Below are 11,069 nucleotides of genomic sequence, written 5' to 3' on the forward strand. Positions count from 1 at the left end.
CGTCAGCCCTGAAGACCACCCCCCTCATCTGGCCCTTTGCTGTTCGGGGACTGGATATGGTTGGACCATTAAGAACTGGCAGGAGCGGCTTCACTCATGTGCTCGTTGCAGTCGACAAGTTTACCAAATGGATCGAAGCTAAACCTATCAAGAACCTTGATGGTAGCACTGCTGTCAGTTTTATCAGAGAATTGACATTCAGATATGGAGTCCCACACAGCATCATCACGGACAACGGATCGAACTTTGATTCCGATGAGTTCAGAGTTTTCTGCGCCTCTCAGGGCACTCGAGTCGACTATGCTTCTGTCGCTCACCCGCAGTCGAACGGACAAGCAGAAAGAGCCAATGGCCTAATTCTCAAAGGACTGAAACCCCGACTGATGCGTGATCTCAAACACGCAGCAGGCGCTTGGGTTGATGAACTTCCGTCAGTTCTGTGGGGTTTGAGGACAACTCCTAATCGGTCGACCAGACGAACTCCTTTCTTCTTAGTCTATGGAGCCGAAGCTGTTCTGCCAAATGATCTGCTTCACAATGCACCGCGAGTTGAGCTCTTCTCCGAAGAGGAAGCAGAGCAGGCCCGGCAAGATTCAGTCGATCTCTTAGAGGAGGAAAGAGAGATGGCCTTGATCCGCTCGACCATTTATCAGCAAGACCTGCGTCGATTCCACGCCAGAAATGTGAGGGGTCGAGCCTTTCAAGAAGGAGACCTGGTTCTTCGAGTGGATCAACAGAAACCACACAAGCTTGCCCCGACTTGGGAGGGCCCCTTCATCATCACCAAAGTTCTCCACAATGGAGCATACCATCTTTACAGTATTGAGCATCAGAAAGACGAGCCACGAGCTTGGAACACGGAGCTGCTCCGCCCCTTCTATACTTAAGCACTCGTTCTAATAAAATGTAATAAGAAACACCTTTGTAATTTGTTTATCAAAGACAAGAGCTTATGGTCCTATCATTCGATTGTTTTGTTCTTATTTACTTCTAAAATCCCCCAGTGGGTGGGCTTAGCCGCGAATCCCTTTCGCCTAAGTTCGAAATAATATCCTACCGAGTGGAGAGCGACCCTCCCACTCAGGGGCTTAGCTGCAGTCCAGGACTCGCCTAAGTTCTCTCACTAGGAGACTTAGCTGCATTTCATTACTCGCCTAAGTTTGAAAAAATCCTACCGAGTGGAGAGCAACCCTCCCACTCGGGGGCTTAGCTGCAGTCCAGCACTCGCCTAAGTTCTCTCACTAGGAGACTTAGCTGCAGTCCAGTACTCGCCTAAGTTTGAAAAAAGCCTACCGAGTGGAGAGCAACCCTCCCACTCGGGGGCTTAGCTGCAGTGCAGCACTCGCCTAAGTTCTCCCACTAGGAGACTTAGCTACAGTCCAGTACTCGCCTAAGTTTGAAAAAATCCTACCGAGTGGAGAGCAACCCTCCCACTCGGGGGCTTAGCTGCAGTCAAGCACTCGCCTAAGTTCTCCCACTAGGAGACTTAGCTGCAGTCCAGTACTCGCCTAAGTTTGAAAAAATCCTACCGAGTGGAGAGCAACCCTCCCACTCGGGGGCTTAGCTGCAGTCCAGCACTCGCCTAAGTTCTCTCACTAGGAGACTTAGCTGCACTCCAGTACTCGCCTAAGTTTGAAACTATCCTACCGAGTGGAGAGCAACCCTCCCACTCGGGGGCTTAGCCGCAGTCCAGCACTCGCCTAAGTTCTCTCACTAGGAGACTTAGCTGCAGTCCAGTACTCGCCTAAGTTTGAAAAAATCCTACCGAGTGGAGAGCAACCCTCCCACTCGGGGGCTTAGCTGCAGTCCAGTACTCATCTAAAGTTCTCTCACTAGGAGACTTGGCTGCAGTCCAGTACTCGCCTAAGTTTGAAAAAATCCTACCGAGTGGAGAGCAGCCCTCTCACTCGGGGTCTTAATTGCAGTCCAGTACTCGCCTAAGTCCGAAACATTTTCCTATCCACGAGGACGACGAAGTGCAGGTCGACTGCAACCTTCTCCTTCGGAGCTACGACACAAGTACAGCGTCCGTTCCATCCCTATCCGTAAGGACGACGAGGTGCAGGTCGACTGCAACCTTCTCCTTTGGAGCTACGGCACAAGTACAACGTCCGCTCCATCCCTATTCGCAAGGACGACGAGGTGCAGGTCGACTGCAACCTTCCCCTTCGAAGCTATGACACAAGTACAATGTCCGCTCCATCCCTATCTGTAAGGACGATGAGGTGCATGTCGACTGCAACCTTCTCCTTCGGAGCTACGGCACAAGTACAACGTCCGCTCCATCCCTATCCGCAAGGACGACGAGGTGCAGGTCGACTGCAACCTTCTCCTTCGGAGCTACGACACAAGTACAACGTCCGCTCCATCCCTATCCGCGAGGACGACGAAGCACGGGTCGACTGGAGCTGCGTCTCCAGCACAAAGACTATTCCAAGCAGTGAGCAAAGTCCATTCGAAGGCAAACGCAAGCACATTCGGAGATAAACCAAATTCAGATAAATTCTAAAAGTTCCAAGCAGCAAATCAAAAGTGCTAGGGCATCAAGCCCGAAGGAGTTCAACGGTTACAACAATCACTCGGCATTCCGAGGCAAATTTAAAGTAGATTCAAGTTTCATAAGTTTGTTCACTCGGCCGGAGGAGGGCTGGCGGGCTCCACAAATGAGTCCAGGTCGATCCCATCAGTGATCCGAGTGGCGGCAGGAATGAAAGTCTCCATGAAGGACTAGAAGTCATGATTTTTGGTGTTGGCGACTTTGATCGCAGCCAGCTTGTCTTCACGTGCTTCCTTGCAATGGAATCGCACCAAGGACAACGCCACATCAGCACCACATCGGGCGGAGGATTTCTTCCATTCTTGCACTCGGTCAGGGATCTCATTCAGTCGAGTCATTAGGGATTCCAGGACATTCTGAAGCGTCGCCCCAGGCCAAAGCGATGAGTCGATTCGGGAGACTACCTCCTTCAGGCGCGCGAGGTAGCTTGTGGCGCTGGTGATACGGGACTCCAGTCGGAGCACGTTCATTGCAGTTTCGTCGCAGACTGGAGAAGCGATAGGGTCCAGACCCGTCTCGACCCTTCCAGTTTCCTCGTCGAAGTCTTGACAGAATTCTACAGCAAAAAATTAGTCAATCAACCAAGCAATATTCGATCGCAAGCATCAACACAGTCGGATTAAAAGAAATACATTCTAGCGTGAGATAAAGCTTCTTGGCAAGAGTCCTCAGATAAGCTTCCGTGTCATTCCTCTTGCGGATCGCAGACTCCAGCTTTTCATTCAGGACGACCTTGTCCTTCTTCAGACTGGTCACTTCGCGATTAGTTTCATTGAGACAAGATTTCAGTTTGTTCACCTCTCCTTCCAGCGTTCCGATTGAAGCAAGCTTCTGGTCTGCGAGAGCAGTTTTATCTTGGGCTGCTTTTTGCGCGGCGGCGAGGTCCGAGTCCTTCTTCTCCAGAGCCAACTTCATTTTCTCTGCAAAAGAAGCAATCAAATCAAAGAAGAGATCAAAGAAATGTATTGAAAGTAAGTCGAGAGTCAATTACCTTCCATACCAGCGGCTTCGTCTTGAGCTTTCTTCAGATTCTGCTGGGCTAATTCCAAGTCGAGGTTGAGTTGCCTCTATTCTCCTAAAGTTCATCAAACTTAGAAATGAGAGTGCAAGACTTCTTCAAAAGGCAAAAGACGGATCAGTCGATAAGATCAAAAGTTGTTTACTTCCGAGTGAATAAAACCTAAAGAAGTTCGCTTAGACCCCAGCCGACTACACACAGTCGACTGCGGTCTCAGGGGCTACACCCAGCGGGTGCACTTGGCATGCCCCCGCTGACTAAGACTCAACTGGACCGGTCCGCCCGGCCCAAAAAAAACCCTACTCAGACCCCAGCCGACTGCCAGCAGTCGACTGCGGTCTCGGGGACTACACCCAGTGGGTGCACTTGGCGTGCCCCCACCGGTTCAGATCCCACTCGCCCAGACCGAGTAGAAGAACGAAACTACTCGACCGGTCCGCCTTAGTCGAGTGTAAGGAGTACAAAAGAAAGGAAAGAAGAACTCAGACCCCAGTCGACTGCCAGTAGTCGACCGCGGTCTCGGGGACTACACCTAGTGGGTGCACTTAGCGTGCCCCCACCGGTTCAGATCCCACTCGCCCAGACCGAGTGGAAGAACGAAACTACCAAAAACAACAAAACACCCAGTGGGTGCTCTAATTTGACGCAAACAACAGCAGACTGTGTAGAAGAAGATTTTTTCGAGTAACACTTCCTCACAGAGCAAAAACAGTCGGAAAGTCTACTCACCTCGACATTGGCCCGAAGGGCAGCACTGGCGTCGTAGGCAGCCTGGCTGTTCTCATGCACTGTCTTCACCCGCTCCATCATCATGTCAGCCTGTCGGATGGCTTCCGCAGCCGCTTTTCGACTGGTTGTCTGGGACGGGGTAGCTGGTGAAAAAGTGAGCAGTCGACCTAGGTGCGGCGGCTTGGAGCTCCGTGGTGTGGAGTTGGACGACTGAAGTAATCACAGGTGCAGTCGGCGGTGTGGGGTGCTCACTCGACAAAGGTGCAGCGAAGGTCACAGAAGCCCTGCCCACGTCTTCAGGTTGACGGACGGGAGGTGTCATAGTGGGTTCTTGCCGAGACATCCTACCAGCAGCTACCTTCTTGCTCTTCCTGGGCTTAAGAGCCACATCTTCATCGTCATCTAGAAGATCGATGACGTTGGGTGGAGCTGCAAGGCAGATCATTCGACCCCAAGTGAGTCACTCGAACGCAATCGACCAAAGAATCAAGAACAAAATCACAAGAGTTTATACCTGGGTTGGAGGTCACAGCATCTTCCATTTCCTCGTCCCGGTACTGGAGAGAAGAGGTTCCTGACGTAGCAGCACTGCAAAGACCCGCATTCAATCGGTTACGTCCGGTTAGTTGAGTCGACGAAAAGGACAAGTCAGATGGTTACCCGGAGATAGTAGGAATGGTCACTTTGATCCTGGGCAAAGCTTTTCGCAGTTTGGAGGAGGTAGCTTTCGGCGCTGGAGGCGGCGCAACTTTGGACTGCTTTGGAGCCTTTTCAGTCGGTGTTGGGGAAGACGTCCTAGGACGCTTCGAAGACTGACCAGTCGGCACGGCCACCAAGTCTGGAACGCTCGCCGGGTCGTGAGCGTGTTTGGTTCTCCTCTCCCTGCGAGGAGGCGAGTTGACTTCTTCGTCATCGGTCGATTCGTCGCTCTCCTCGTCCTCCTCGGCCTCCGAATGCTCCTCACCGCTCTCGCCCCCGCTCGCTTCTTCCTCGCCGTCTTGGTCCTGCACTCCGTTGGGCATTGAGTACATGTCGATGAGGGCCTGAAAGGACAACGATCAAAGGAAATTCTGTCGACCATAAACAAGATATCACACGGTGAATCAGAAAGATACTTGATAAAACAGAATTATACCTGCTCCGGCTGGTGCGAGTTGTCGAATGGAATCACCCTCCTAGACCCCCGAGGGTTGTCTTTGTTGCTGGTGATCCCCATCAACCACTTCTCCAAGGTATCCTCGCTGACGTCCTCCGGGTGGATCCAAGTGGAATCCTCGAGCCCAGAGTACATCCACATCGGATGATCACGCGCCTAAAGAGGTTGGATGCGTCGACTGAGAAAGACCTCCAGCAGGTCCATCCCGGTCACCCGTCGCGGACAAGCTGGACGACTCGCTCAACCAGCACCTTGACCTGCGCCTTCTCTTCTGGAACTACCTTCAGGGGGGCGGGCTTCTCCACTCGAGCCAAGGAAAAGGGAGGAAGTCCAGTCGACTGACCCGGGGTCGGCTGATCCTTGCAGTAGAACCAAGTCGACTGCCAGCCCCGGACCGAGTCGAGAAGAATCATGGCTGGGAAAGTACTCTTGCTCCTCATCTGGATCCCCAGAGCCCCGCACATCTGGATCACTTGTGTCTTCTCATCACTCGACTTGGCGTTTTTGACTGACTGGGAGCGGCAGGTGAAGATGTGTTTGAAAAGACCCCAGTGCGGTCGACAGCCCAAGAAGTTTTCACACATCGACATGAAAGCGGCTAGATAGACTATGGTGTTTGGAGTGAAATGGTGGAGTTGAGCCCCAAAGAAGTTCAAAAAAACCCTGGAAGAAAGGATGGGGAGGTAGTGAGAATCCGCGATCTACGTGGGTGGCGAGGAGAACACACTCACCCTCCCTTGGCTGCGACTCGGTTTCATTCTCGGGGAGCCGTACCGACTTGTGGGGGTCAGTACCCCCTCCACCAGGTCGTCGAGGTCGTCCTAGGTGATTGTCGAGCGGATCCAGTCGCCCTGGATCCAGCCCGCCGGCAGGCCAGATCTCGACGAGGATCCACCTCGGCTGGTCCGCTTGCCCTTCGCCTTCGTTGTCGCCTTCTTCGCGCATTCCAGCACCACCGTCCTCTCCTTCCCCATGGCGATGGGTCGAGCTCGAGCAAAAATCCGGCGACGAGGGCAGAAGCGAGCGTGGTGGAGAGATTGGGAGAAGAAGAAGAGAATGGGAGCGCACGGGACAGAGGCCTGGTCCGGGGCCTTTTATAAGGTCGTCACCTGAGTGACTGACTGGTGGACCCAGGCGATCTAAACAAATCCCGCAACAGTCGCGCGCAGTACGTGGCGAAAAAGGTGGCGCGGGGATCGAGGAGACTTGCCTAATCCGTCCCGATAACCTCGGTTCCGTCTGTCTGGCGCACTTCCCAAAATTCAAATCCCGCGAGATCCGCGGAGAGGAGAACAACCTATCAGACTGAAGACAAACATCGTCTACATCATCATTCGGAATTCTATCGTGAAAATTCACTCGACAAAAACCAAGAATGGACCAAGGCAACTGAGAAAGGAGTCGACGTCGTCACCTCAACTCGTTGTTCCAGAACAAAATATACTCATAGCACAAAGAATGGGTCAGAAGTGTTCCCAACTCCTTCCTCACTCAAACCCTGATCCATTCGGGGGCTAATGATGAAGCTATGTACCTAGGGTAGGGTCATGGATCTGTCCAACATACCCTCCCCAAGGACATCTCTACAAAGAATCAGAAGCAGTCGAAGAGAAACCATCATCCACTCGACCATGAAGATGTGCTCACTCGACCACCTTGAAGACACTCGACCACCAGAAGATGAGAAACCCTCCACTCTGCAACGGTCAGGACTTAAACCCTAGCTTTATGGGCATTAACAACACTTTACTGCAGACGTTACCAGTAACGCCCCTCCTTTATGAGCATTGAACCCTGTGTAACGGAGGGGAGCTGGGGTCCTGGCGCACTCTATATAAGCCACCCCCTTCTCTGGGACAAGGGTTTGCACTTTCTGTAATCCACACACATATATTCAGTCGACCGCCTCTGGGCTCCGAGACGTAGGGCTGTTACTTCCTCCGAGAAGGGCCTGAACTCGTAAACTCATGTGTACAACTCCTCCATAGCTAGGATCTTGCCTCTACATTCCTACCCCCTATTCTACTGTCAGTCTTAGAACCACGACACCTGCCGCCTCCTCCCGGGCTGTCTCCCCTGTGGTCTCCAGTGGGGACAGCTCGGGCGTGGCGCACCTGTCTCCTCCGTCTGGTGCCAGCTCCCCTTCCTCCAGCGACGCCACGGCCACCACCTCCGCCTTGCTGGCCACTCCTTCCCCGCCGCCCCCTCCGGCTCCTCCCAGTCGCGCCCCTCCGACACTCCGCGGCCGCGCTCCTCCAGCTCCGCCCCGTCGCTCACAGTCCCCATGTTCGTCCATCCCACCATGCGCCCGCCGAGTGCGCTCTGTTTTCTCCCTCGCTCCGCGGAGGTCCGCGCAGCCGAGGAGGCCCTGGAGCAGCGCGCCCTCGTCGCCGTCTTGGAAGGAAACGCACACGGGTCTCCTGTGCTGATGTGGCCGACCTGCTCGCCTCCAAGTTCAAGCTCTAGGATGTCGATTTCTCCGTCCACAGCCGCCTGCTCGGCGAGTTCCTCCTTCGTTTCTCCCGGCCGAAGACGCGCGCTCGGGTCGGCCTTGCAAACATGCGTTCTCCACATTTCCGCCTGCTCCTCCACCCGTGGAGCCGCGCCACCGGTGCCGAGACCGTCACCCTTCGCTTCAAGGTTCACCTGGAGATCACCGGTGTCCCCGAGCACGCTTGGTTCTGCTCCTCCATCGACACCCTGCTCATGCCGTTCAGCGCGATCAACGAGCTCGCGCCCGAGACGCGCTCTGGGGCGGACATGTCTGTGTTCTGCCTCTCCGCTTGGGCGCCCAACCCCGATGCCATCCCCCATGAGGCCGGCCCCTTCCTCCCCGAGCCGGACGCGGTGCTGCCCGACGCCGACCCAGACTGCGCCGAGCGGCTCGCGCTCCACACGTTTCGCCATCCTGTCCAGATTTTCGTCACTCATTGCATAGATTTTCGGCGCCCCTCACCGCCCTTCCCCCCTGCCAGCGATGACAGCACCGACGCCGACGATGCCTCGCCCCCTCCCAGGCTCCTGGCCGCAACATCACAGTTTTTCGCATTGTTCCGGGACTGCTGATGGTGGTTCTGGCCGCGACCCCTCCTTGCGCGGCGGCTCTCGCCGGCGGTGAGGCGCTCCTCCCCTGGCGCGCGCCTGGAGGGCATCCTCGGGGCCCACCCTCCCACGGGCCCGGCGGCCGCAACAGGCCAACAAACGGCTCGTCATCGCGTCAACCCGCCTGTGCCTGTGGACGTCAGTAGGGCCCCCCAGTTTTCGGCTTCAATTCAAATTCTCGCGCGCCCCTTTCCAGCCGTCTCCCCGCCCTGCCCTACATTGGGCTCGCCCCCGTGTGGGCCCCTGCTCATGTGTGCTGCGCCCGCCAGTGTCAACCAGGACGCTCCAGATCCTTCCGCGGACATTCGCATGGGATCCCCTGCCCGCCCAATCGACAACTGCGGCACGCCCCCCTCCCACGGCTCCCGAGGTGGCCCCGCCCCCACGCGACCGGTTCCCCCTGCTGGTGCACGGACCCCGGTGCCTGCTGGTGCACCGATCCCGATGCCTCCTAAGGCCCCACTTGACGAGCATGCCATCGTCCTCGCACCACGTGGGGCCGCCTCCCTCCTTGCCCCACCACGACCGCCCTATAGTGCCCCGCGATGCGGCTGCCCCATGCAGCGACCCCTCGTCTTCCCTGACATGTTTCTCGACCTTGGTCCAGGCACCCACCGCTTCTCTCCTGCATGCCCCCACCCCCACGTTGTCGGAACATGGTGCCGCCAAACTTCACCCCCCCAACGTAGTCATCGGCTTGTGCGTTTAGATAGAGGCCTGGACTCCGAGTCCAAGGCACGGTGTGTCCTTCTCCGCCGCCCCGGCCTTCTTAACGACGACGAGCCACTCTCCGTGGAGATACTGGCCAAACACTCTAGGTTGCTTGAGGAGCCACTAGCGGCCCAGACCGTGTAGGCGCTCACCGATTTCTACGGATGGAACGTGCCCTCCCGCTTCTCTCTCAGGACCGCGACGTTGGCCGCCTCGCCTAGCCGGCTCATTGCCGCCTAGTCTAGTTGTGCCGCTTGTACTATGTTTTGCTTGGTTTCCTATGGATAGTAATCTCCGTATTATTTTCTAGAACACGTGCGGCCTCAACTGCCCAGCAAAGCACAGCGCCGTCCGTTCGGTCATGTGCACTGCTCGCCCCTCTGTGGTCTGTTTGCAAGAAACTAAGCTTGCTGATGTTTCCCCCTACTTGGTTCCCGACTCCCTTGGGCATGAGTTTTCCATCTTCGACCACCTTCCCGCTGATGGCACACGTGGAGGCATCATCCTCGCATGGCGCCCTTCTAGGATCTCCCATACCAACCCCTTCATCGAGGCCCACTTCGTCGCGGCCTGTGCCACCATTCTAGGCTCCGACTCCCGTTGGTGGATCACGGGCGTCCACGGGCCCCAGGACGAGGCGGGCAAAGCCTCACTCCTCTCTGACCTCTCAGACTTCCGCGCCGCACAGATTGGCCCCTGGATCATCGGCGGCGATTTCAACATGATCGCATCCTCGTCCGACAAGAACAATGACAGGCTCAACCAGCGCTCCATGCGACGTTTCCGCCGCTTCATGGCTGACACCAAGATCCGCGATCTGTACCTCCATGGCAGGCGCTACACCTGGTCCAGTGAGCACGACCCCCCACGCTCATGCGCATCGACCACGTTCTTTGCTCGCCGAGCTGGGAGGTGGCCCACCCTCACTGTCTGCTACGCTGCCTATCATCCACTGCCTCGGATCACGCGCCGTTGCTCGTCGACTGTACCTCCCCCTTCATGGCCACAAGCGTTTCCACTTCGAGAGGTTTTGGCCCAAGCTCGAGGGCTTCCACCAGACGGTCGCCACTGCCTGGCAGGAGCCGGCGCATGACGCGGACCCGTTTCGCCGCATCTTCGCTAGCCTTAAGTGCATCGCGCGTCGCTTGCAGAGCTGGAGCGCTCGGAGGATCGGCCATGTCGCGCTTCAGCTTTCCATTTCCCGCGAGCTCATCGCTTGCCTCGATACGGCTCAAGACTTCCGTCCCCTCTCGCCGGCGGAATCCTGACTTCGCCACTAACTGAAGAGAACTTACCTGGGGCTCGCCTCCCTAGACCGATCCATCGCTTGCCAGTGGGTCCACCTTTCTTGGCTGCGCGCCGGAGACACCGACATCGCCTTCCTCCGTCTGCGCACTGCCCACTGCAAGCAGTGGAACCGCATCCACGAGCTCCGTGTGGGCGACGACGCCGTTTCCGATCCCGTGGCCATGGCCGAGGCCGCCTTCTCCCACTTCTTAGGCTTGCTCGCATTGCCGACCACCGCGAGCACACCATCGCCCTCAATGCGATCGATGACAGATTCTTCGACCTATCCGTGCTAGACCATCCCTTCTCGGCCGATGAGATATGGTCCGCCGTCCGCCAGCTACCTCGTGGCAAGGCAGCCGGTCCCGACGGCTTCATGGTTGAATTCCTCATCGTCGCGTGGGACATCACCCACGACGACTTCGTTGAGGCCTTTGGCAAGCTTTATAATCTAATGGCCGCGGCTTTCACAAGTTGAACGAGGCCCTACTCACCCTCCTCCCCAAGCA

At 56.2% G+C, this 11,069-nt stretch overlaps 1 protein-coding gene across 1 annotated transcript; it reads right to left on the bottom strand.

Annotated features, from left to right (window-relative positions):
* Positions 1-2,549: 2,549 nt before the first annotated feature.
* On the bottom strand, positions 2,550-8,400 carry LOC147964821 (uncharacterized). The gene is made up of 7 exons (XM_087531323.1): positions 5,440-8,400; positions 4,965-5,347; positions 4,819-4,892; positions 4,305-4,733; positions 3,549-3,632; positions 3,190-3,477; positions 2,550-3,113 (listed from the first exon to the last, which is right to left on the bottom strand). Exons 1-4 carry the CDS (start codon positions 5,599-5,601, stop codon positions 4,390-4,392), a joined length of 963 nt encoding a protein of 320 aa, XP_087387449.1. The 5' UTR covers positions 5,602-8,400; the 3' UTR covers positions 2,550-3,113; positions 3,190-3,477; positions 3,549-3,632; positions 4,305-4,389.
* Positions 8,401-11,069: the final 2,669 nt, after the last annotated feature.

The sequence above is a fragment of the Triticum urartu genome, chromosome 6A (assembly GCF_056163025.1).
Source record: "Triticum urartu cultivar PI428250 chromosome 6A, HENAU_Tu73, whole genome shotgun sequence".
Taxonomy (NCBI): domain Eukaryota; kingdom Viridiplantae; phylum Streptophyta; class Magnoliopsida; order Poales; family Poaceae; genus Triticum; species Triticum urartu.

Coding starts and splice junctions, on each gene's coding strand:
- LOC147964821 (XM_087531323.1), bottom strand. CDS start 5,601: ATGTGGATGTACTCTGGGCTCGAGGATTCCACTTGGATCCACCCGGAG. Junction 5,348..5,439: donor ACTCGCACCAGCCGGAGCAG/GTATAATTCTGT, acceptor TTGTCCTTTCAG/GCCCTCATCGACATGTACTC. Junction 4,893..4,964: donor ACCATTCCTACTATCTCCGG/GTAACCATCTGA, acceptor GGGTCTTTGCAG/TGCTGCTACGTCAGGAACCT.